Raw genomic sequence first — 23,833 nt, 5'->3', positions numbered from 1 at the left:
GGCTACATCTCAGAAGATCAATGCAAGCTGTGTTGTACCAGAATTTAGGATTATTTAATTTAATGTTTAAACTTGAAAATGTATCTTATTTGTTGTCAATGGTTTAAAAATATCCAAGACTGTATCTTGCGACCTTGGGTAGTCAACAGGTAAGCATTTAAGCTATGCGCCAAAACAGTGTTGCTTTAAAAAAAGGAAAACTCAGGTTTGTATATTAAACAGATATCTTAGATACTGAAGATAACTATGTGGGTTTACTCTGAAGTGAACCCAACTCTTTTACGTGGTGCTTACTCCCAAGTAAGTATGCACAGCTTGGCAGCTTATGATGGTCGTTGAAATTGTGGGGTCAAGGCAGTTAATAAAAGCAATATTTTTGCTTCCCTAGATTAATCTTTCTGCTTCTCCTACACCTGCGCAGCTAATAAGCCGGTCACAGACCTCGAACAGTAGCAGCAGCAGTCTGACCCAACAGACCATGTTACTGGGGAGCAGCTCCCCTACTCTGACTGCAAGCCAGGCTCAGATGTACCTGCGTGCTCAGATGGTGAGTCTTGCACGTTTTTGTTTGACTAATTTAACCCTTGCTAATCTAAGTTTTATTTGTTCCTTATGTTCTTTCTTATGGATAGAGTTCCATTACCTGTCTGTGTTTCTGCTGAGCAGTTCAGTTTTGTAACTCTGCAGCTGGTTTAGAAGACACTAGGATATGAGGAAGAAAGAGCTTGCTTTAAAAGCAGAAAGGAATCGTGCAGATTTCACAATTTCACAATAGGCCAACATTAAGCTGGGGTGTGTGTGGTTGCGATAAAAAAGGCCAACGCTATGCTGGGAATTATTAGGAAGGGAATTGAAAACAAATCAGCCAGTATCATAATGCCCCTGTATAAATCGATGGTGCGTTATCATTTGGAATACTGTGTGCAATTCTGGTCACCGCACCTCAAAAAGGATATTATAGGATTGGAAAAAGTCCAGAAAAGGGCAACTAGAATGATTACAGGGTTGGAACACTTTCCCTATGAAGAAAGTGGGGCTCTTTAGCTTGGAGAAACGTCGACTGCAGGGTGACATGATAGAGGTTTACAAGGTTATGCATGGGATGGAGAAAGTAGAGAAAGAAGTACCGTACTTTTCTCCCTTTCTCACAATACAAGAACTCATGGGCATTCAATGAAATTGCTGAGCAGTCAGGTTAAAACAGATAAAAGGAAGTACTTCTTCACCCAAAGGGTGATTAACATGTGGAATTCACTGCCACAGGAGGTGGTGGCAGCTACAAGCATAGACAGCTTCAAGAAGGGATTGGATAAAAATATGAAGCAGAGGTCCATCAGTGGCTATTAGCCACAGTGTGTGTGTGTATATTAGCCACTGTGTGATACAGAGTGTTGGACTGGATGGGCCGTTGGCCTGATCCAACATGGCTTCTCTTATGTTCTTATGTGTGCATGAATCTGCCATTGCCAGGCTCATGTATGTTACATAGCTCATGGGAGCCAGTGTGGTGTAGTGGTTAGAGTGCTGGACTAGAATTTGGGAAATCCAGGATCACTCTGCCATGGAAACTCACTGGCCAACCTTGAACTAGTCACACGTTCTCAGCCTAACCTACGTATGTCATCTGCTTTGTGTCCCCATCATGGAGAATAATAAGGTTTAAATCAGGCAAGTAAATAATGTATATGCCTTGCAAACAAGTTCTTTAGATGGGGGTGGACTAACTAACCTATGCAGCTGTGTTAGAAAGGATAGTGGAGAAATGAGGCTTATGTCTGTGTCTGCCAACAAACCATGTTTGTGCACTTTCCTCCTTAATGTCACTTGTGGAAGAACATCTGAGTACAGTATAAAATTAACACCTGCTCAGAAACAATTTCATGTCATTAGTCTGAGGTTCATGCTTTAATAAATATAAAGGCTTAGCAGCTGGAGCATCAGAGTCACTTTATTTTGCCATGGTTCTGCTTGGGGAGGGTTCATATTTGCAGTAAATATGAACCTTTTTTTTTTGTCTGGCTACTGAAAGTTTCCTTTTCTTTGCCAGATTTGCACATGCATTCAAAAACTACTTTTAAAATTGTATTTCAGAATGTATTACTATATATTTATTAGTCAAGTATGTCCCACCCCTGTGCCATAATCCCCATCACACATTGCTTTTGTCCATGCAGGTCCTTGATTCCCAGCATGGACTTTATTTGGTGGTGTTTCCTTTCTCAGAACCTGAAAAGTTGGTTAGATCCAAGCCGCCCAGAGTCTGCTTGCGGAGCGGGTGGCATATAAATCTAAAGTAAATAAATAAATTTATGTTTCTGCAAATATTCCATCATATTCTGAATTTAGAATTTAAATTATATGATTTTATGCTATTATAAGCTGTTTTGAAGATGTATTGGGTCAAGGATAGAATTATTTTAAATATATACCTACTGCTGAAAGGAAGAAGTTGACATTAAGAACATAAGAGAAGCCATGTTGGGTCAAGCCAATGGTCCATCCAGTCCAGTGTTCTGAGTCACATAACAGCTAAAACCCAGGAGACATCATGAAATCCACCAAAGGGTCCAGAACTCAAGAAGCCCTCCCACGGTTTCCCCCCCAAGCATAAGAATACAGAGCATCACTGCCCCAGACATAGTGTTCCCTGTATACCTTGTGTCTAATAGCCACAAATGGACCTCTGTTCCATACGTTTATCCCATTCCGAAAGTATAACAAAGTGTGGACAAAGGCCTGTGTCTAGTGATAATTTCAGGAGCTGGAAATAATCACGGAGCATGGCTTTCTTACATCTCCCTTTCATTGTACCCACAGATGCCCTCTGAAATGCTTGTTCCCTAGAAATAGCATTTCAAGGAGTATTTTGGTCTGCAGCCATAGGAAGGAGTTGAGAGAACTGTGCTCTATGTGTAGAAAGTTTTCCCTGTTTGGAAACAGTTCATTAGATCCAAGACAAAACCTTTTACAGAATCCGGAATTCAGTATAGGCAGTCTCTTACCAGTTTCCCTTTATGTCATCCATCCATTGCATGAGACATTGCAAATAAATTCAGATGTCACGATAAATCTCCTTTTGTGAATGATGGACGTGAACATGTGTTCATGTGCTTCCTGCCTTTTCCCCTTGGTTGCAGAGCATGACTGATAGCTTCCTGGTTTGTGAAGCCCTGAAATAAAACTTCAGATGCATTCCTGGGCATTCTAGTGTATTTCCTCCCCACAAATCAGAATGTTTAACATCCCTGTTTGGAGAAGGCAAAAACTCATTTGCTGAGGCATCTCCATTCAGAAGTCTCATTTGAAAGGATGATAAACCAGGACTCTCTCAGTCATCTCTAATGTACAGTGGGGAAGGGGGAGGTTTGGGGAGCAGCACCTGAGGACAAAAACAAGCTGTACTTGTTCCTGTCATGAACGGAGGTTTACTGGGATATCTGCAGCCTAATGTATTAAAAAATTAGCTTCTGAGAGGAGGAAGAAGATAAGAAGTGTGGAATGGGATGTTGTTATTGCCAAGTCCTACCTTTCTTGAGGCAGGGAAGTCTTCATGCGCATGCTTTGCATGTGCAGCACAATAACATCACCCAGAAGTGATGTCTTTGTGCCCGGCACGTCACGTGGGGGATGCTCTAGGATTCAGGTAAAAAAATTCTATGGCACCATAAAATTTTTACATAAATGCTAAGACTGTCCCCCTTTACAATGTGCCCAGTGTGATGACATCATCTGGGTGACGTCATTGTGTCAGGCACGTTGCACGCTGCAGAGCTCTTTGGGGGCAAGGATTCCCCCCACTGGCTAGCTCCATGCTGGCAGGTTGGAGGCCCCTAAACCAGGGGAACCCCCACCCCCAGCATATCCTTAGCAGCCCTAGGATAGTAGTCCAAGGAAAATAGCCTTCTTGCATTTGTGCAAACTAACATTTGAACTATAATGTCTTAGCGTTGCAGGAATGGTTGTGACTAGTCTGTTGGCTCTATATAACCATTCTTTTTGCACTGAATGGAATAAGCTGTTCCTTAGCATGTCTCATAAACACAGACGTATGCTTTTGTTTTTTGTGTCAAGAAGCATACTAAAGAACCAGTTTCATCTCTGTGAACAGTCTTGAAATCCAGTTGGCTGTAGATGAGTGTGACTTTTTAACTGACCTCTACAGGGAAAGTGTAATGACCGGGGAAAGCAATGGCAAACCACCCCCCTGTAAAAAGGGCTGCCATGAAAACGTTGTGAAAGCAGCATCACCCCAGAGTCGGAAACAACTGGTGCTTGCACAGGGAGGACAGAGATGAGGGGCAGAATTTCTTGTAGTGCTTTATTTGTTCATGGAAAAAATTCCGTTTCTGAAAACTCAATTGTTTCATGGAACTAATAATGAATGAATGCCATTGTTAATACAATATTAGGCAAGTGTGGCAGTTTCAAAGAGTAATTAATGTTTTTCAGGAGATTCTGCCCAGGCTTTGAATGTGTGAGTGCATGTATGTTTTATTGATTAGTAAATTGGGGGGCAGAGTAAACCACAAAGGTGTATAATCAAATTTTAAAAATTAAGTGGTAAATTTGCTTGATTGACTGTGTAGGCCAAATAAAAACAAAGCTGAAATTCTTATTTGATGTCTTTTCTTGTATTCTGGAAGGGACATTGTATTCACCAGTCTGATACAGAACTAACAAGTCATGCAAGTGAAGCCACAAGAAGTGTCAGGGACCTCTATAAAAGAGAGCTAAATTCCATTGAAATAAAAGAGTGAACAACCAAGGCATATCATGTACAGTCCTCTGCTTGTGCTGAATGTCATGTCTCAGCAGTCACCAGTGTCTGTCTTTTTAAAATTTAAACAATATAAGACATATATATGTTTAAATGTTCTAAGAATTGTTCCAATAAACATAACTTCTGCATACAGTTTTTAATTTGTTAGAATATAACATTTAGCCACACTTTATTTGTTTTTGATTTTTGTAATCAGAAATTTTGATTACATTTTTTGTTGCAATAAGGATATAAAATTAACACAAGGTAATTTTTTTTAAAAAAAATATTTACTAAATATAACTCAAAATAAGCATGCTAAATCAGATTGTGCTGTACTTGGAGCATCACAAAATTTCCCAATTCATATTTTTCTGAAAAGCACACATCACCCCATGGAAGCCTTTGAAAGTGTTGTGATAAATGCATCAATATGACATTGTGAGGATGCTTGTACTGTTGGGCCTGCCTGATTGTTTTGTGGATATGAGAACTGCCACATGCTCACTTGAAATGATTGGGGGAACCCTGGCTTGTGTCCTCTGGTAGCTTCCATTGACACCAGCAGCACAGCACAGCTTCTTTGCCTCCCTCTCCCACCACAGCTCAAAATGTCCCCTGAACATTCAGGGAGTCCCAGCAATAGCGTGAGTGTGAAGTCTGATGTTTGCAGCAAGAGAAGGAACTGGTGAAATTCAGCAACGGAAATAGCAGGAAATGTTTTGGAAGGGATGCATCCCTGAATTTGTGGTTTCTTACACATGCTATGTACAGCTGGATCTACTTTCTCTTAACCCCTTGATCGGGCTATTAGTTGCTTCACTCTGCCTACTGTTGTGCCTCAAATGGAGTAGAGATCATGTAGGATCTATGGCTCTGTTTAAGCCTTAGACCACTCCGTTGCAAACAAAGTCTGTTGGAATGCATTCCTAACTGCCAGAATGTGCATCTTATAGCCCTGTCTGTCTCTTCTGAGGGCAATGCACTGTCTTCATATTCCTCCCCTAGCAAAGCCTTCTCATTCCTGATGTGCCATCCCTTAGCTGAGTTCTGTGGTCTCACTGGACTCTATGCCTGCCCTGGAAGGCTGGCATTTCTGTGCAGTATCACAAAAGAAGAAAAGGCCATGTTACTACTATGCTGTGGAGTGTAAATAAATCCATTTGTTGTTTTCCTATTTCCCCAGTTCTTTCTACCTGATAGAATCTTTACTTTTTCTTATTAATTTTTTCTTGATTTCTAAACTATACAATTTTACAGAGGCCCCTCCACTTTATCTATGTTTTGCGTTTTATATTGTTGATCACTCTATTTTTCTGGCTGAATCTGTTGCTCTTAAAATGATCCCATCTACAGTGCTGTAAGAATCCAATTCAAGATGGAAATGGATTATCATTTACCTCATGATCACCACTTAGTGTAGAGCACTAATTGTTTATCAGTTTTGGCCCCCCTCTTTATTATTATTGTTGTTGTTGTGGCTTTTTTGTAATAGGAGCTCCTTTGCGCATTAAGCCACACAGTGTGTAGCCAATCCTCCAAGAGCTTACAGGGCTCTTAGTACAGGGCCTACTGTAAGCTCCAGGAGGATTGGCTACATCAGGAGGGTGTGGCCTAATATGCAAAGGAGTTCCTACTACAAAAAAGCCATGATGATGATGATAATGATGATTTAATTAATCACCCAATCCTGGCCAAGGCTGGGTTCGGGGTGATGTACATCAGATAAATATACATAAAATAAAATAATATTTCAGTTAATACAGTAAAACAATAACAGTAAAAAATCCAACCTCCAATGGTGTTTTGCTAATTAAATTCATTTTCTTCAGACTGTTGGGGCATATGGAGTGTGTGGGAGGGAGGAACACTTCTGGAGGAGTGTAGATAAGAAGACAGGCAACCAGCTATCACTGTCCTCTATCAAAAGCCTCTGTCGAAAGCCTGGTGAACCATTTCTGCCTTACAGGCCCCGTGGAATTGGTGCAGATCCCACAGGGACATCATCTGGTAGAGAGTTCCACCAGGTAGGGGCCCAGAATGAGCAAGCCCTGGCCCTAGCTAAGGACAGTTGAACTACTTAGAGTTCTTTATTAGCCAGCCCACCATGGCCTCTAATCCTTCAGCCAGATTTTGTGGGACTGCAGCTGACTGGCCACCCAACAACAGATATAGCTGGGTGTCACCTGCATATTGGTGACTCCCAAGCCTGAAACTCCATGCTAACTGCATAAGGGGACACGGTGATTCCTGGATATAAGCTATATCGGAAGGATAGGGAGGGAAGGGTTGGAGGTGGGGTGGCTCTGTATGTCAGAGAGGATATACGATCCAGTAAGACTGAGATCAGAGAATTAGATTCACTTTTAGAAATGCTTTGGGTTGAAATAGAGGCCCCAAAAGGAAATTTAACTATGGGAGTTTGTTATCGCCCACCAAATCAAAAGAGAGAGGACGATTATAATATGATGGAAGGCTTAAAGATAGCAGCTAAACGTAAAAACTGTGTCGTAATAGGTGATTTTAACTACCCACAGATTGACTGGGTTAATATGTGTTCTGGTCGAGAGAAAGAGATTGAGTTTCTTGATGCTCTCAATGACTGTGCTATGGAGCAGATGGTCTCAGAACCTACCAGGGGCGATCCTGGATTTGGTCCTAAGTAATGCCCAAGACTTGGTGAGAGATGTAAAAGTGATTGCGCCACTTGGGAGCAGTGACCATAATGTTATTGATTTCACCATTTGTATAAATAGGGAGTTGTCCAAAAAGACCGCCACAACCACGTTTAACTTTAAAAGGGGTAAATACACTGAGATGAGGAGGCATGTGAGGAGGAAACTGAAAGGAAAGGTACATACGGTCAAAACCCTTGGGGAAGCTTGGATGCTATTTAAAACTATAATCCTAGAAGCTCAGATAAAATACATACCACAAGTTAGGAAAGGCACAAACAGGCATAAGAAAAGGCCTGCGTGGTTAACAAACAAAGTAATGGAAGCTGTAAAAGGTAAGAAGGACTCCTTTAAGCGGTGGAAAACCAGTCCAAGTGAGATTAGTAAAAGGGAACACAGGCTGTGGCAAATCAAATGCAAGACTGTGATCAGGCAGGCAAAAAGGGACTATGAGGAGCATATTGCAAAAAACATAAAGACCAACAATAAAACTTTCTTCAAATATATTAGAAGTAGGAAACCAGCCAGGGAGGCAGTGGGGCCCTTGGATGACCATGGGGTAAAAGGATTACTGAAGGAGGATAGGGAAATGGCTGAGAAGCTAAATGAATTTTTTGCCTCCGTCTTCACTGTGGAAGATGAGAACTTTTTGCTCGCCCCAGAACCACTAATTTTGGAAGGGGTATTGAAAGACCTGAGTCAGATTGAGGTGACAAAAGAGGAGGTCCTACAACTGATAGACAAATTAAAAACTAATAAGTCACCGGGTCCGGATGGCATACATCCGAGAGTTCTGAAAGAACTCAAAGTTGAACTTGTGGATCTTCTAACAAAAACCTGTAATCTTACATTGAAATCTGCCTCCGTTCCTGAGGACTGGAAGGTAGCAAATGTCACCCCCATCTTTAAAAAAGGTTCCAGAGGAGACTCGGGAAATTACAGGCCAGTCAGTCTGACTTCAATACCGGAAAGTTGGTAGAAACCATTATCAAGGACAGAATGAGTAGGCACATTGATGAACACGGGTTATTGAGGAAGACTCAGCATGGGTTCTGCAAGGGAAGATCTTGCCTCACTAACCTGTTACATTTCTTTGAGGGGGTGAACAAACATGTGGACAAAGGAGACCCAATAGATGTTGTTTACCTTGACTTCCAGAAAGCTTTTGATAAAGTTCCTCATCAAAGGCTCCTTAGAAAGCTTGAGAGTCATGGAATAAAAGGACAGGTCCTCTTGTGGATCAAGAACTGGCTGAGTAATAGGAAGCAGACAGTGAGTATAAATGGGCAGTCTTCGCAGTGGAGGACGGTAAGCAGCGGGGTGCCGCAGGGCTCGGTACTGGGTCCCATGCTCTTTAACTTGTTCATAAATGATTTAGAGTTGGGAGTGAGCAGTGAAGTGGCCAAGTTTGCGGATGACACTAAATTGTTCAGGGTGGTGAGAACCAGAGAGGATTGTGAGGAACTCCAAAGGGATCTGTTGAGGCTGGGTGAGTGGGCGTCAACATGGCAGATGCGGTTCAATGTGGCCAAGTGCAAAGTAATGCACATTGGGGCCAAGAATCCCAGCTACAAATACAAGTTGTTGGGGTGTGAACTGGCAGAGACTGACCAAGAGAGAGATCTTGGGGTCGTGGTAGATAACTCACTGAAAATGTCAAGACAGTGTGCGTTTGCAATAAAAAAGGCCAACGCCATGCTGGGAATTATTAGGAAGGGAATTGAAAACAAATCAGCCAGTATCATAATGCCCCTGTATAAATCGATGGTGCGGTCTCATTTGGAGTACTGTGTGCAGTTCTGGTCGCCGCACCTCAAAAAGGATATTATAGCATTGGAGAAAGTCCAGAGAAGGGCAACTAGAATGATTAAAGGGCTTGAGCACTTTCCCTATGAAGAAAGGTTGAAACGCTTGGGACTCTTTAGCTTGGAGAAACGTGGACTGCGGGGTGACATGATAGAGGTTTACAAGATAATGAATGGGATGGAGAAAGTAGAGAAAGAAGTACTTTTCTCCCTTTCTCACAATACAAGAACTCGTGGGCATTCGATGAAATTGCTGAGCAGACAGGTTAAAACGGATAAAAGGAAGTACTTCTTCACCCAAAGGGTGATTAACATGTGGAATTCACTGCCACAGGAGGTGGTGGCGGCCACAAGTATAGCCACCTTCAAGAAGGGTTTAGATAAAAATATGGAGCACAGGTCCATCAGTGGCTATTAGCCACAGTGTATGTGTGTATATAACATTTTTTGCCACTGTGTGACACAGAGTGTTGGACTTGATGGGCCGTTGGCCTGATCCAACATGGCTTCTCTTATGTTCTTATGTTCACATGTAGATGTTAAGCAGCATTGGGAAGAGGAGTGTCTCCTGAGGAACCTCACATACTAGGGGGCACCTGGTGGACACTTCCCTCCATTTGTCACCCTCTGTCCCCGCCCATGGAGAAAGGAGGAAAGAAAGCCATTGAAGGGCTACCCCTCCCCCCCCCTGGTATTCTCACATTGGCACAGATTCCCCCTCAGCCATGGTTAAGCTTCACGTTAACAATGGAAACAACCATGATCAAGTCTAACCAGATTACCTCTTGCACTTTCATAAATGCTGAATAATGCACTTTCAATCCACTTTGAACTGATCCTCAGGTGATTGAGATAGTTCTGTTTGCCTGGAGAAAATGGCTGCTTCAGAGGATGAACTCTATGTCATGAGACTCCATTGAAGTCCCTCCCCTGCCTAGACCCTGCCCTTCTCAGGCTCCACCCCCTAAATCTCCAGATATTTCCCAATCCAGAGATGGCAACCCTAATTATTTGACATGTGCAGAAGTGCCCCTAATCAGGATTTGAAGAGTTAAATCTGGTTTCCATTCTTGGTTAAGAAGATGGAACCTTGGTTACCTTAAGCATATTGACATTGGTACCAGTTAAATGCAGTGAAGTGAGGTGAGGAAATTGACCGTAAGGAAAGTGACTGTGTGTTCTCTCACTTCAGTCCTGCAAATGGTTTCTGAGGTTATGATTAAGAGGCCCAGGAGAGAATTTTGACATGGCAGTTGTTCAGTACTGTGATTCTTGTTTTGTGGGAAAGGGCTTGGCTGCTGGTTCAGGTTTTTCCAGTCAATGAAACAAGGTAGTTGTCAGGAAGCACACAGGTACAGATGACAGCTCCTAGCCTTGAATAGTACCGATACATCTACACAGCAGGGAGAAGCATAACACTTCCGAGATCACAGCAATGCTGAACCAGACAACCCAGGTCTGATTCCTGCCCCCCTCCCCAGATAAAACTGAGTCAAGAGTTGGCCGTTCTGTTCTGCAAACAGGTTCCAGGATCAGTAAAAGAAGGCACTATGGAGTAGATATTAAAGACAGTGGCCTGAGCAAACTTGGCTTCTAAAAGTAGAATGTTCATTCCCAGCTGAGGCTAGAAGTGCCTTTTACCAGCTTTTACTAGTTAGCCAGTTGTAGCCTTTGCTGGACAGAAAGTAACTGGCTGTTATGGTGCATGCTGTATGTGGAGCTACCCTTGAAAAGTGCTCATAAATCTCATTTGGTCCAGAATGCTGCCACTAGTTACTTCATTCAATCTTGGCCTGCCTACCCTGGCTCCCAGTTTGTCCCCAGGCCCAATTCAAGGTGCTGGCATTGACCTTCAAAGCCATATGTGACTTGGGACCAGCATTCCTGAAGGACCACCTGATCTCATACTTGACTTGCTATATGGAAGAGTACAATGGAAGAGGTTGTTTGCGAAAAATTAAATGGCTGAGCCTATTTGAGAGACACTGGAAAGTTGCATTGTTTGTTCTGAGGTATTGTAGCAAAGGCTTACAACTTAAAAAAAAGAGTTGGAAAAAACATTTAGATTGGCATTGTTGTACATCTATGGAACGACTTTTGTCTTAAGCTTGGTTCATTGTAACAGGGAAATTGCTTGTATAATTTTTAACCTGTCCATCTGTCCATTGGTATATGTGCATTCATTACCTGGGGTAGCTTCTTTAATTTTCTTTCTACTGCTTTCACAGCTGATTTTTACACCTGCTACCACTGTGGCGGCTGTCCAGTCTGACATTCCTGTTGTCTCATCGTCCTCTTCGTTCCCCTGTCAGTCTGCAGCTACTCAGGTGAGCTTGCTTGGATTTTGTGTGTGTGTGTGTATCCATTTCACTGAACTGTTGCAAGGAATCAACACGCAGTTCTTCTCCTTGTGTGTATTATGTTTTATTGTCTCTCAAAATATGATCCTGCTGCATACACCAGGAAAACTGATTCCCTACAGAAGATGGCCTTGTTTTAAATTCTAAACTGGTATAGTAGTTTTAGAATCTTGCAAGAATACTGAAGTGGCTACTTAAACTATTCTAGAAATACTGAAAGCATTATGTTGTATACTGTTAGAAGCCTTCTTATAGGCCGCATGGTAGAGAGGTGCATGCCTGCATCTCAGATTCCAGTTAATGAGAAGTGTGTTCCTTGGCTTGCCAGTAATACTGTGCCTTTGAAGCACCTGTTTTCAAAAATCTGTACAAGTTTATGCATTTTGATAAATCCTCTAACAACTTTTCTCAAACTGGGGCCCTGGGGATCCTGGGAGGGCGGGGTCAACAACCATTTTCCAAAGGGGCCACCTTTGTAAAGATGGAGAGTAAGTCCTGCTTATCGGACTAATACAAAGATGAAACCCTTTCAGTTTCCCAGAGGTTTAGGGGTAGGGATCCTCTTTTTCTTTGTAAAGGGATGGAATTGGTTTCCATCTCTTTTAAAGGGTGGGAGCTAATAGAGCTGCTGCTGTGTCCAGTCACATAGCTTACTGGCCACCTCAAAACAATAGCCAGTCAGGAAGCATGCTGATCCAGTAGTTTATTCTTTGGAATTCTTATTGGCTGAGTGGCACCAAGGTGGTATAGTCCTAATGCAGTCAACATAGCTGAAATGGAGCTCTGTTTTCCATTGTAAAGGATTTCATAATACAGGGACACCACTCTTCATCATATGACCATTCCAATACCAGAAGTTCTGATTTTGTGTAATACTGGTCTTTTTCTGCTTTGTTTCTTTTAGCAGCTCTGAAAGTTTTTCCAAACCACATACTTATTCTTTCAAAAATACTTTGGAAGAAATGTGGTATTTTCCATGAAGAAAAATAGTAAAGTTTTGTAAGTTTTGAATATGGCAATTCTGCACACCAGATCTGTTGCTTTTAACTAATTATTTTTATCCTTTATATATTCTGGAACGGAAGCTTCATTACAGTGAATGACACTTATTTCTAAGTAATTACATTTTAAATCAGAGTATATGTGTTTACATATGTTCACATATATTCTTTTTTTTAAAAAATATTTTTATTAAAAAGAAACACACAACAAAAAAGAAAAAATTAAAAAACAAGCAAGAAAGAAAGAAAGAGGCAGAAGAAATATAAAGGAAACACTTTTGATTGTCTCCATGTTGTATAAATCTGCAAATCTAAATGTCTTTGGCCAGTAAAAGATATACATCCACAGTCTAGGTGAAGGAGGAAGAAAAAAAAGTTTATTGCAATGAACTGAGAGCAGAGCTAAGCCAAAGCTTGCAATGCCAAGCTGCTCTACCTTCTTTCAAAATGGTCACAGTCTTATAAACCCTTGATGACACATTGGCACATGTTAGCATATACACATACTAATTGGCTGCAACATCCAGCATAATTTCATTGTGAGGGTCAGCTACACACTAATGATACATTTTGCCAGGTTGGCAGCAGTTCATTTAACAGGAAGGAAATTCTACTTTGCATGCACCTTGACCAGATAAATCCACTTTTGGCTCTAAGAACCCCTCACTTCTATTGTTGCTTAGAAACACAGTAGAATTGCAGTACGGCATAGTGCATGTTATTTTTCTGTTATAGGTAAGACTGGAATGTTAACTCTTCTGTCTTTTCTTCTCAGTCTGACCTAGCTGTGTATTAACCCTTAAGGATGTTCCTTAAGCATGCTTGTGGCCGTCCTAACTAAAGTTGTGTCCCACATCCATAGCAAGTAATGGATACATTCACATATATTCCATATTTGATAAAAAATTATTCACATGAAAATTGGTGCTTTAGTGCTGATGACTAAAAAAATCTGCATTTCAAGGCTGTGTCTTCCTGAAATTTCTTAATATGAACTCATAAGTGATAGTGCAGTAATGTGTTCTTTTCCTTTAGGAGAAATATTGTTCTTGTTCCTTTCATCATTGTTAATCATTAATATACCAGTGTCTACATGACCATCTCCTCTCACAATTAAAAAATAGAAACTAAAAAAGATAGCCTGCTTTCCCTTCTTCTCCAGACAATCATAAGAAAGTATGTGACTGCAGACTTTTAAAAATGATCTAATGATGACTTATGGAATTTTATGTGAAAATATTGTGTGAGACAGAATGGAATTGTGAAATGAGAAAATTTCCCCCCCTTTTTTCCCTTTTCCCTCCTCCTTTAAAAAACCCATTGAAATGCTATAAACCAGGAGAAATATTGTAATATAAAAAGAGTGGAAGGCAGTCAGTAAAGCCATTCACACACTTCTTATCTCATAATTTATTTCAGTTTGATCACATGAGGCTATAATTGGGGCTCTTACTTATTAAAGAGGTAGGACTGTGTGATCGGAGAAGGCTGACATGATTGGCACAATACTTCAAAGCATGGTTGGAGCAGGAGTGAAGCGTAGTGTATCTATAATTGTAGTAATAAAATAACAATCTTTCAACACATCGCTATAGAAAAGAGTCCTGCAGCTTCTACAGTCAGTATGATGTAGTGGTTACGTTACGTGAGACCCTGATTTAGGTCTCCACTGTGCTGTGAAATTATTTATTTAAAACTTTTATAATGCAATAAAAACACAAACACAGTCAGGGAGAATGGCCAGTAAGGGTTTACTGGAGGTATGCCAAATGAAACAAAAGTCTTCACTTTCTGGCGGAAGGCAGTGGCAGAGGGAGACAGATGGACATCCCAGTGGAGGGAGTTCCAAAGTTTAGGTCCACAACCAAGAAGGCCCTTCCTTGGGTTGCCACCCACCTAACCTCAGATGTTGGGGACATGCAAAGCAAGGCCTCTGAAGATGACTTGGATGATTCTGAGCTTGTGACTCTCTCTCAGCCTGGTATTCATGAAAGGTTGTTGTGGGAATAAAATAGGAGTGCAGAGCAAAGTACACCTCCCTGGACTTCTTGGAGGAAGGGCAGGTTAAAAAAAATACTGTGCTAGATGTGCGTGTGTATAAAATGCCATCAAGTTGAAGATGACTTATGGCAACCCCGTTGAGTTTTCAAGGGAAGTGATTAAGCACTGGTGGTTTGCCTTTGCTTTCCTCTGCAAAGTCTTCCTTGGTGATCTCTCATCCAAGTACTGACCCTTCTTCACTTCCAAGATCTGACAGATCAAGTTATACTATACCATTCCACATCCACGTTTCTGGATAGTCTTAATGAAACTTATCCCAAACTGTGATAGATGAAATGGCTTTAAATCTGCTTATATCATTCATTTACCCTAGTTCGTCTTGCCTTTTACATTTCTATATTTATCAAACCAGGTAAAACAAAAATTGGCATCAGTGAAATTCTACGTCAAATAACTCAAAAGGCCTACATTTTCTTCTTTTCATTATTCTAAAACAGATTAATGTAGGTTTTGCAGAATTTAAGTAAATCTGAGGCAGTAGGAGAAGAATTTTGATGGTGTTTGAGGAACGAGCCAATTTTGTAGACGTCTACATTTGTTTGTTGTTTTTTAAAGAATATTTTAACATTTGGAGTGAAGGTTGGTGAAGCAGTGGAGCTTCAGGATATGGATAACATTACAGGTCATTGCGTGAACCAAGATACTCTATCCTCCTCCTATCTTTGCTTCATTAGGCAGTAAAACTGTGAAATGACAGATAAAATTCAAGACTGTTTTAATAGTTACTCTTGGGGAAATGGTGTATATTGGTGAATCTGAGAATTGTTTCATTATTCTCCTTAACAATCAAGGTGATAAGAATTACAGTGATTTGCTCCACATAAAGGTACAAATAGATGTTCACGAAGTTCAGTAAGTAAGAGTTTGTCACCCAGCTTTGAATGTTTTGTTCCAGTACGGGAAAGGAAGATAGAAGTTTTGAAGCAGAATGGAATGGGCATGTTGTCTGATACTTATTAGTTACAAGAATGGTCTAGATTTAAAACCATTGAGTCCTAAAAGGAGGTTATGACTGTTACATGGATATCCCCCCCCTTTGATCATATCTACATACAAATTAATAAACAAATCAGTAACAGTTGACATTTGTATTTTTTTATTGGTGACTTTGCCCAGCTAGTGTGTTACAGCCTGTGGAATTTGATGAACTGTTGTCTATGCAAAATGTGCTGTATGGTTGTTCATCCGATAACTAAGTTGGCACTTCGCTGGGTGGAAGTAATGAGAGGGAGGTGTTGGCTCTTGTCTACAGGTTAACAAGCAACCAGTCGAGAAGTCCGCCACGAGGCATGTTTCCCACAGCGGCATCAATCTGTTGTTTTTCGAAATACCTCATTACCTCCTGCAGAATATCTCCCACGCTTGCGCCCTTCTTAGCTGCTTTTTCCGCAAGCTGAGGAAGCTTCTTCAGTTCCTCGTCATTCTCATTCATGAATGTGAGGTTGGGCACTTGGAAGTGGGAGGCAGCCATCCACTGGAGGATAGCCTGGAGCTCTTTGTTCTGCAAACTGGTATTGGAACTCTGGTTGTTCACGATCACCTCAGAGCCAGCAGGCACCAGTGGCTTTCCAATAGATGTTGTTCGTGGAGGTTTCTGTGATGTCATTGAATCTGGAGTCGATGCACCTTTGTTTCTTGCAGTAAAGTATGTTCCTTGTTCGTCAGAGTAATCTTCCACAACAAAATCGGGGCTTTTAGTCATGTACATACACAGCTTCATCACAGATTCCATCAGCTGATCAATGAATTTTTTGTTTATTTGATCCATGTTTTCAGAGTCCACCTCTGCATTGTAGTGTTTGGATGAAGACTTTTTGCTAGTCCTGTCATCACATGTATTGGATTTCTTGGTTATCTCACACTCATCTACATTGAAGCCAGCCTCCTGTAGGACCTTTGAGATGATAGAAAGGAGAGCACTTTGTATTTCTCCTTTCTGAAATTCTTGTTGGTGTGGATCACCCTTGGAACCATGCGATCTAGAACCATGTTTGCCTCCTTTTTCAAAATACCCAAACGAAGAGGTATTTGACTCAGAAGTTGGTTCCTTGTATTGAGTTAACAGATGCTGCTGTATCAACATTAAAGCTGTCAAGATGAGGTCTTTTGCTAGAAATTCAGTTGTGGAATTGCTTTTCTCTGGCCTCCTGTCATGACTTCCCCTGTCTGAAGCTTTGCCTCCTGATGTTTTTGAGCGTAGCATGCTAATTCCATCTTTAATTATTGTCTCACCTACTTTCTGGGCTGATGAGTGTGCTGTCTCCTTTCCCTTTTCCCTCGTATGTAGTCCACCTTTCAGAGATGCGAAATGCATACTTTGTGTATTTGGGTCCATTGAACATCCTGTTTTCAGTAAAGAGTATACAAGACTATGCCCTTTGTCCTTAGTTTCTGACATCAGAGCATTATACATTCGTAGTACCATTGCTTCTAAAATCTCAGTAGACTTCTGGGTTCCTGCATTGAAGAGATTCTTCTTAACTGTAGTAACAAAGTCAGAGTCTGTCATGAGGACCCCAGTAACATTATGTAGATTTTTCATAGTAGAGTCAATTAAGTCTGATATGACATCCCTTGTGTGCTTTAGGAATACTCTTTTCAAAACCACACAGGCTGGCAGTGGTTGCCTCTTGTGAACCTTTGTGGCCTTCACAAATGAAAATGTCATATCCTTAGCATCTTTGTTTGCATAAACCATTAGCCCTTTGTTAAAAGAACTACCATCATTGCGAGCTGACTGTCTCTTTGGGTAAATCAATTGGGTACATGGTGGCTTGTCTTCTTCCTGAATAGACTCACTTTGGTTGGAAGATACTTCACCATAAAAGAGAGAGGTTTTCTTGGGACCTCCTTTACCTTCTTCCTTCTTGCCTGAAATATTGTCTTGAGATGATTTAGCGCTGGGGTCCTGAGCACTTTCCATAGCGTCATTCACCATCTTGGATGCAACCTGACTTACAGAACCAGGATTGAGAGGTTTCCCATCTTTTGTCGCATAAATTGCCTGGCGTATACACTTGCTGGCTGCATCTTCCAGATTTTCAGAGATCTCTTTACTAGCCATTTGCATAACCAAAGAACAGAGTTTTTGGACGGTGCCTGCTACTTCATCTGCAGGTGCTTTCTGACCACTGGAAGATTTGAAAGCCGTGTTGTTGTTATTCTGGGACATCTTGTCAGCTGCTGATGGCTTAGGTTGATGAGGGGCACTTGAAGGGGTCAGTGCATGTTGAAATCCACATGCATATTTCTGCAGGTCATCAAAGAGCCAGGTCACAACATTAAGTTCTTCTGTTGAACCTTGTTTGAAAAGGCATACTGCTCCTTCAGTCTTAGACTGCTCGGGTGTCTCACTATCTTTTATTACAATTACCTCTTTGTCCTGCATTTTCCCCAGATCAAGTCCTGTGGCAGGTTCATTGTCTTTGGACTGGCCAGCAGCATCTTTATCATCTGTTTTTATGTTCAGGCTGGCGACATCAACAAAACAAATCACTTTCCGGTCCTGGTCTTTCCCTGCTTCAGGATTGTAGAGCTCTACCTTACACACGCCAGCTTGGCTGTGTAACCAGTCAACTTCCTGAGACATCACTTGAGGCTTGGAAGTAGAACTGTACCTAGGACCGTAGGGGATGTTCTTTCTCACCTAAGCTGCTTTGATGACCCTGCCAAACTGAAGATGTTGCCTCCTCTCTCAACTTTCCATGCTCTTCTGCTGCCAGATGTCATTTTCACTTGTGTGCACACATGGTTTCTATGGCAGCAGTGACATCACAAAGAAGCAGCATTGCCTGCTATCACTGGTACAGTTTCAGTTATTTAACAAGGGACTGATAAATAGTCTCTCTCCCACCCCCAGCATCCCTCCTATTCGACCTATCAGAAATTTTGTGTGTGTGTGTATTGGGAAATTAATGATGCATTCACTGCAACTAATGTTTGAGAACTGGGAGTGGTTGATTTCTACATTTAATCATAATGTCTTTCTCACCATAATGACGAAGGCTTTGAAACACAGTTGGTGGGCACTGACTCTCACGTAACTCCGACGTGTGTGTGTGGGGGGGGGGGATATTTTAAGTGGCAGGATGGAGCTATATTTATATGAATAGATCTGCTGACATGAAAGGTTACACCTCTTCACCAACAAGTCTACTCACAAACTGCTGTACTGCATGGGGTGCATGCACACAGCAGAAAGGACCTTCCTGGTACATAAAGGGACAAATGAGAAGTTTGCCACTTCTCATCTTAGAAAGCAGCTGTTGTGGACAGTTTTTAGCTGCTTTGACTAGTGGTCATTGATAGATTTATCATAATCTGCTTAAGGGAACAGTATGGAGATACATTTATTTTTATTTAGAAAATGCCTGTTCTCTCCAGAGGACCTGTTCGAGGTGAGGTGATGTTAGCTTATGTCTGACATCGTCTTTCACTCCTCGTTTTGCCTAAAGAGGAGTTCTGAGATGCTCATAAAAACTTATGCATATTCTCCAGCTGACATTGCTTCCTGTAGAAAATATTAGCCAACTTAGTGTTCTCTAAGTTGTTCTCATGCAACAAATAATACTCTGTGTACCAGGCATATAATAATTTAAATTGAGAGCTATATGTCTTAATGGACAGTGATTGAGAAGTGGGGCTCTCTTACTAAAGAGCAAGAGAAATTGCAGTTTGTCTTGTTTCTGCTGAAGAAATAATGAGGAAAGAGGCTTTGTAGCTGACAGTCACCACATTAGAATCATAGAGTTGGAAGGGACCTATAGGGTCATCTAGTCCAACCCCCCTGCACCATGCAGGAAACTCACAAACACCTCCCCCTAAATTCACAGGATCTTCATTGCTGTCAGATGGCCATCTAGCCTCTGTTTAAAAATCTCCAAGGAAGGAGAGCCCACCACCTCCCGAGGAAGCCTGTTCCACTGAGGAATAGCTCTAATGGTCAGGAAGTTCTTCCTAATGTTGAGCCGGAAACACTTTTGATTTAATTTCAACCCATTGTTTCTGGTCCTACCTTCCGGGGCCACAGAAAACAATTCCACCCCATCCTCTATATGACAGCCCTTCAAGTACTTGAAGATGGTGATCATATCACCTCTCAGCCACCTCCTCTCCTGGCTAAACATCCCCAGTTCCTTCAACCTTTCCTCATAGAACTTGGTCTCCAGACCCCTCACCATCTTCATCGCCCTCCTTTGGACCCGTTCCAGCTTGTCTATATCCTTCTTAAACTGTGGTGCCCAAAACTGAACACAATACTCCAGATGAGGTCTTACCAGAGCAAAGTGATTACCATCACATCACATGATCTGGACACTATACTTCTGTTGATACAGCCCAAAATTGCATTTGTGTTTTTAGCCACCGCATCACACTGTTGACTCGTGTTCAGCATATGATCCACTAAAACCCCTAGATCCTTTTCGCATATACTACTGCTAAGACAAGTTTCCCCCATTCTATAACCATGCATTGGATTTTTCCTACCTAAATGCTGAACTTTACATTTATTCCTGTTAAAATTCATTTTATTGGTTTTAGCCCAGTTTTCCAGCCTGTCAAGGTCATCCTGTATCCTGTTTCTGTCATCTGTGTTTGCAACCCCTCCCAATTTAGTATCATCTGGAAATTTAATAAGCATTCCCTCTGTTCCTTCATCCAAATCATTGATAAAGATGTTGAACAAAACAGGTCCCTGGACAGATCCCTGAGGCACTCCACTTGTCATTTCTCTCCAAAAGGATGAGGAACCATTCACAAGCACTCTTTGAGTGCGATCTGTCAACCAGTTACAGATCCACCTAACGGTAACAGGATCCAAACCACATTTTACCAACTTGTCAACAAGGATAGTATGTGGAACCTTATCAAAAGCCTTACTGAAATCAAGATAAACGATGTCTACCGCATTCCTCCGATCCAGCAAAAAAAAGAGATCAGGTTAGTCTGACTTGACTTGTTCTTGAGAAACCCATGCTGGCTCTTAGTAATCACATCCATTCTTTCTAAATGTTCCAGGACCAACTGTTTGATGATTTGTTCTAAAACTTTTCCAGGTATAGACGTCAAGCTGACGGGTCGGTAGTTACCCGCATTCTCTTTTTTCCCCTTCTTGAAGATGGGGGCAACATTCGCCTGCTTCCAATCTTCTGGGATATCTCTCAGACCAGCAATCTTGAGACACCAGATCACCTTATTTGTTTGTGTTTCTCTCTCTCTTTTGGCAATCTGGGTCTCAAACCAAACATCTCATTCAAGCCCCAAAGACTTAACAGACTTCTCTCTCTTTTTGGTTGTCAGTATTTGTACCCTGCTTTTTTCACAAGGACCCGTAAAACAGCCTTTCAGTTAAAGTATAATCATCCCAACAGTCACAAATGTTGCAGCTAACAAAATGAAACTGAAGAAACTAAATCCATAAAATAAACAAGCCAAGTGCTAGAATTAAAACATTAGATCACCTTCCACCCGGTATTGACCATGCTAATAGAAAACGTATGAGTGTGCATATATAAAACTTCATTGCCAGTTCATATTTGTAGCCTTTAGGGCAAGGTGTCAAACTCATTTCTTATGAGGGCCGAATCTGACATAAATGAGACCTTGTCAAGCCATGTTGGGCCAGGCTACATGTGTAAATATTTAAGATTAGGTAGCAGAGATATAAACCTTATAAAGGACACAGACAAACACAATTAAAGAGTTTTTTTAAAAAAAAAAACCCTTAAAACATGCTGAAAACATTAGTACTCGTTGGTCTTTAAGGGGCTTTCTTTGTATTTCTCCCATGGGATCCAGGGAACTGGGCAAAGGAAGCTCTGGCTCTTTCCTTTCTTCTCTAGGGGATGAGGAAGGGGAGGAGCCTCAGCCAATAAAAGGAAGAGAGGCTTGGCTCAGTAGCACTGCTGTGCAATTGAGAGAGCCTGGCAAAGCAAGTTCTCCATCCCCCTAAGGGAGGAGCCTCAGCTAATGGAGAAAATAGAGGTTTGGCTCTGTAGCTCCTGTGCGATTGAGCAAGACTTGCAAAACAAGCTGTTATGCAGAAGGAATCTAGGGAGGGGGAAAAGGAAGCAGTTGACAGCCAGATGCTCAGGGGGCCTGAGAGCCCTCCAGGGGCCTGATTAAGCCCCCGGGCCACATGTTTGACGCCCCTGCTTTAGGGTATGTTTTCTGAAATCTGGATATAATACGGTTGTCTGTATGTAAAGTGCTGTCAAGTTGCAGCTGACTTATGGTAACCCCATAGGATTTGCAAAGCAGGAGGCAAACAGGTGGTTTGCTATTGGCTGCATCTGCAAAGCAACCCTGAACTTCCTTGGTGGTCTCCCCTCCATGTACTAATCAGGGCTGCCTCAGCTTAGCTTTCAAGATCTGATGAGATGTGGGTGGATCTGGGCAGTTAAGAATGATAAAATGTTAGTAGATCAGGACAGTCTGTAGCATCAGAAAAGAGTAAGTAGCACCTTAAAGACTAACAACATTTGCAGCAGGGTATGAGCTTTAGTGAGTCACTGCTTCAGATACCTGTAACTGGACTCTTACTCTTTCCTAAAAATTTGGTAGAGCAGGCTTTTAGTTGTTTCCCTATGTAGGCCATTGGCCTGATCCAACATGGCTTCTCTTATGGGGTTGGCACTGCCAGGGGTCACTAAAAGGGGGGAGGAGTGGAAAAAATGTAATGAATGTGTATTAACTTTTAATAACAAATGATAATATGCTATTACAATATATTACATTATAATAAATTGTTTTAAACACAACATGGCTTCTCTTATGTTCTTAAAGCGTATCCTCCAAAACGATGTTGAGCGATTCAGAGTGAACAAAAATATGGGTATGAAGAAAAAAATGTATTAATCACGTAGCAGCAGATTCAGCATTCAGCAATTCAGTAGCCAGCATCTGACAGTTCAAAGGCATGCAAATTGGCCTGAGATTAATCTTCTTTCCATAATTGGCTGCAGAGTCATAAAACCAATTTAAGATTAAGTGGTAAAGCATTTCCTGGACTGTGTTACTTTATGCTGGTGGCATGCGTGTTCAGGGTATGGGGGGGGGGGTTGCTGCTTTGAATTCTCCCTACTAAAGGGGGATTTCATGTGGAAGAATAATAAGAATTCACAAAGGCCAGCTGTGAATCCTTCCTAGTTTTCTATTTACAGGAGTTAGAATCATTGTCTTCAAATAGTGCAGCAGACCATTCTTTTGCTCAGATTGTGGTGTTAAAACCAAGAATGTTGTCTTTGCATGTGCTCTGGTCTTTTCATACTTTCTTCCCTTGCCATACTCTGCATGAAAATGTCGCATTGGCTACCAAACCCCATTGTGTAGGAGGACTGGGATTAATTGTATCCCAGCTTCTTTTGGGGATGTTGGTGCTGTGAGTGAGAGAAGGGACTCCTCCTAAAAGCTTGAAGAGGATTGTTCTGGGGCTGGAGGACACTCTAAGGGTGATGTGCTTCTGTTTTTCTCTGTGCCTGTAGAATTTCTGAAGCATACAGATGTCCCATCTATCTTTAGAACATTGAAGCCTGCTCATAGGAATGAAGAGGGAAGGCTACTACATTTTTTTTTTCTGGGTGTGGGAAAATACGCCCACTGAGGAAACTGGTAGTATAAAAACAGCATGAAGAACAATGAGTAAGACTTCTTTCCATGGCCCTGATCTGAATGTATCCTGTTCCCTTGAACCTGCTATGTGCAGTTTTTTTAAAAAGAAAAAGAGATCTGTTTGTAAATATTCCATCATTTTTGTATAGTGTGACTCTTAATTTTGCTGAACTTTTAATTAAGCCAGAATAGACCATTTCAGTGATGTAAAACAGTTGAGACTGCTGCTCAGTTAATGTTAATTCATGTATACCAGTCAAGTATGGAAAGGCTGCATACAAACAGCCAATAATAAACTTTAAAAAGCATCTTGCTCCGCAACAAGGATCTTTGGAGCTGCAAATTAGGGCTGCAAGGAGAAGAGTTGCCATGGATACAGTTTCTGCTGTATTATTTAACAACTTCCTATTCACCCACAGTAGAGTTTTATGCAATCTCATCATTCAATATGAACAGCTTGCTGCCACTGGGAAATTTTGTGCTGCTTTTTCCAAAAAGCATGGTAATGTCCCTTGGTTCATGAAGAAGAGGTAGCAGACAGTGCTGAAGTCTGTAGAGCTCA

At 41.5% G+C, this 23,833-nt stretch overlaps 3 protein-coding genes across 10 annotated transcripts in view; 1 reads left to right on the top strand and 2 right to left on the bottom strand.

Moving 5' to 3' along the window:
* Positions 1 to 23,833, bottom strand: part of GPR160 (G protein-coupled receptor 160) — a 302,729-nt gene that overhangs the window by 216,976 nt on the left and 61,920 nt on the right. The window lies entirely within an intron of this gene.
* PHC3 (polyhomeotic homolog 3) overlaps positions 1 to 23,833 on the top strand; it is a 67,136-nt gene that overhangs the window by 6,229 nt on the left and 37,074 nt on the right. For 5 of the 8 annotated variants that reach the window (XR_009555595.1, XM_060242489.1, XM_060242490.1 and 2 more), the window contains 2 exons: positions 389 to 547; positions 11,468 to 11,566. Coding sequence is in view for 7 of the 8 variants with exons in the window: in XM_060242489.1 (XP_060098472.1) it covers positions 389 to 547; positions 11,468 to 11,566 (258 nt within the window). In the remaining variant the exon portion in view is untranslated. The remainder of the gene's footprint in view (positions 1 to 388; positions 548 to 11,467; positions 11,567 to 23,833) is intronic. The other 3 variants (XM_060242491.1, XM_060242494.1, XM_060242492.1) reach the window with 2 other exon arrangements.
* On the bottom strand, positions 15,735 to 18,496 carry LOC132574207 (A-kinase anchor protein 4-like). The gene has a single exon (XM_060242487.1). It carries the CDS (start codon positions 18,248 to 18,250, stop codon positions 15,908 to 15,910), a length of 2,343 nt encoding a protein of 780 aa, XP_060098470.1. The 5' UTR covers positions 18,251 to 18,496; the 3' UTR covers positions 15,735 to 15,907.

This window comes from Heteronotia binoei, chromosome 6 (genome assembly GCF_032191835.1).
Source record: "Heteronotia binoei isolate CCM8104 ecotype False Entrance Well chromosome 6, APGP_CSIRO_Hbin_v1, whole genome shotgun sequence".
Classification (NCBI taxonomy): Eukaryota; Metazoa; Chordata; class Lepidosauria; order Squamata; family Gekkonidae; genus Heteronotia; species Heteronotia binoei.
Note: the sequence above shows the minus strand (reverse complement) of the source record. Positions and strands in the feature narration are given on the sequence as shown.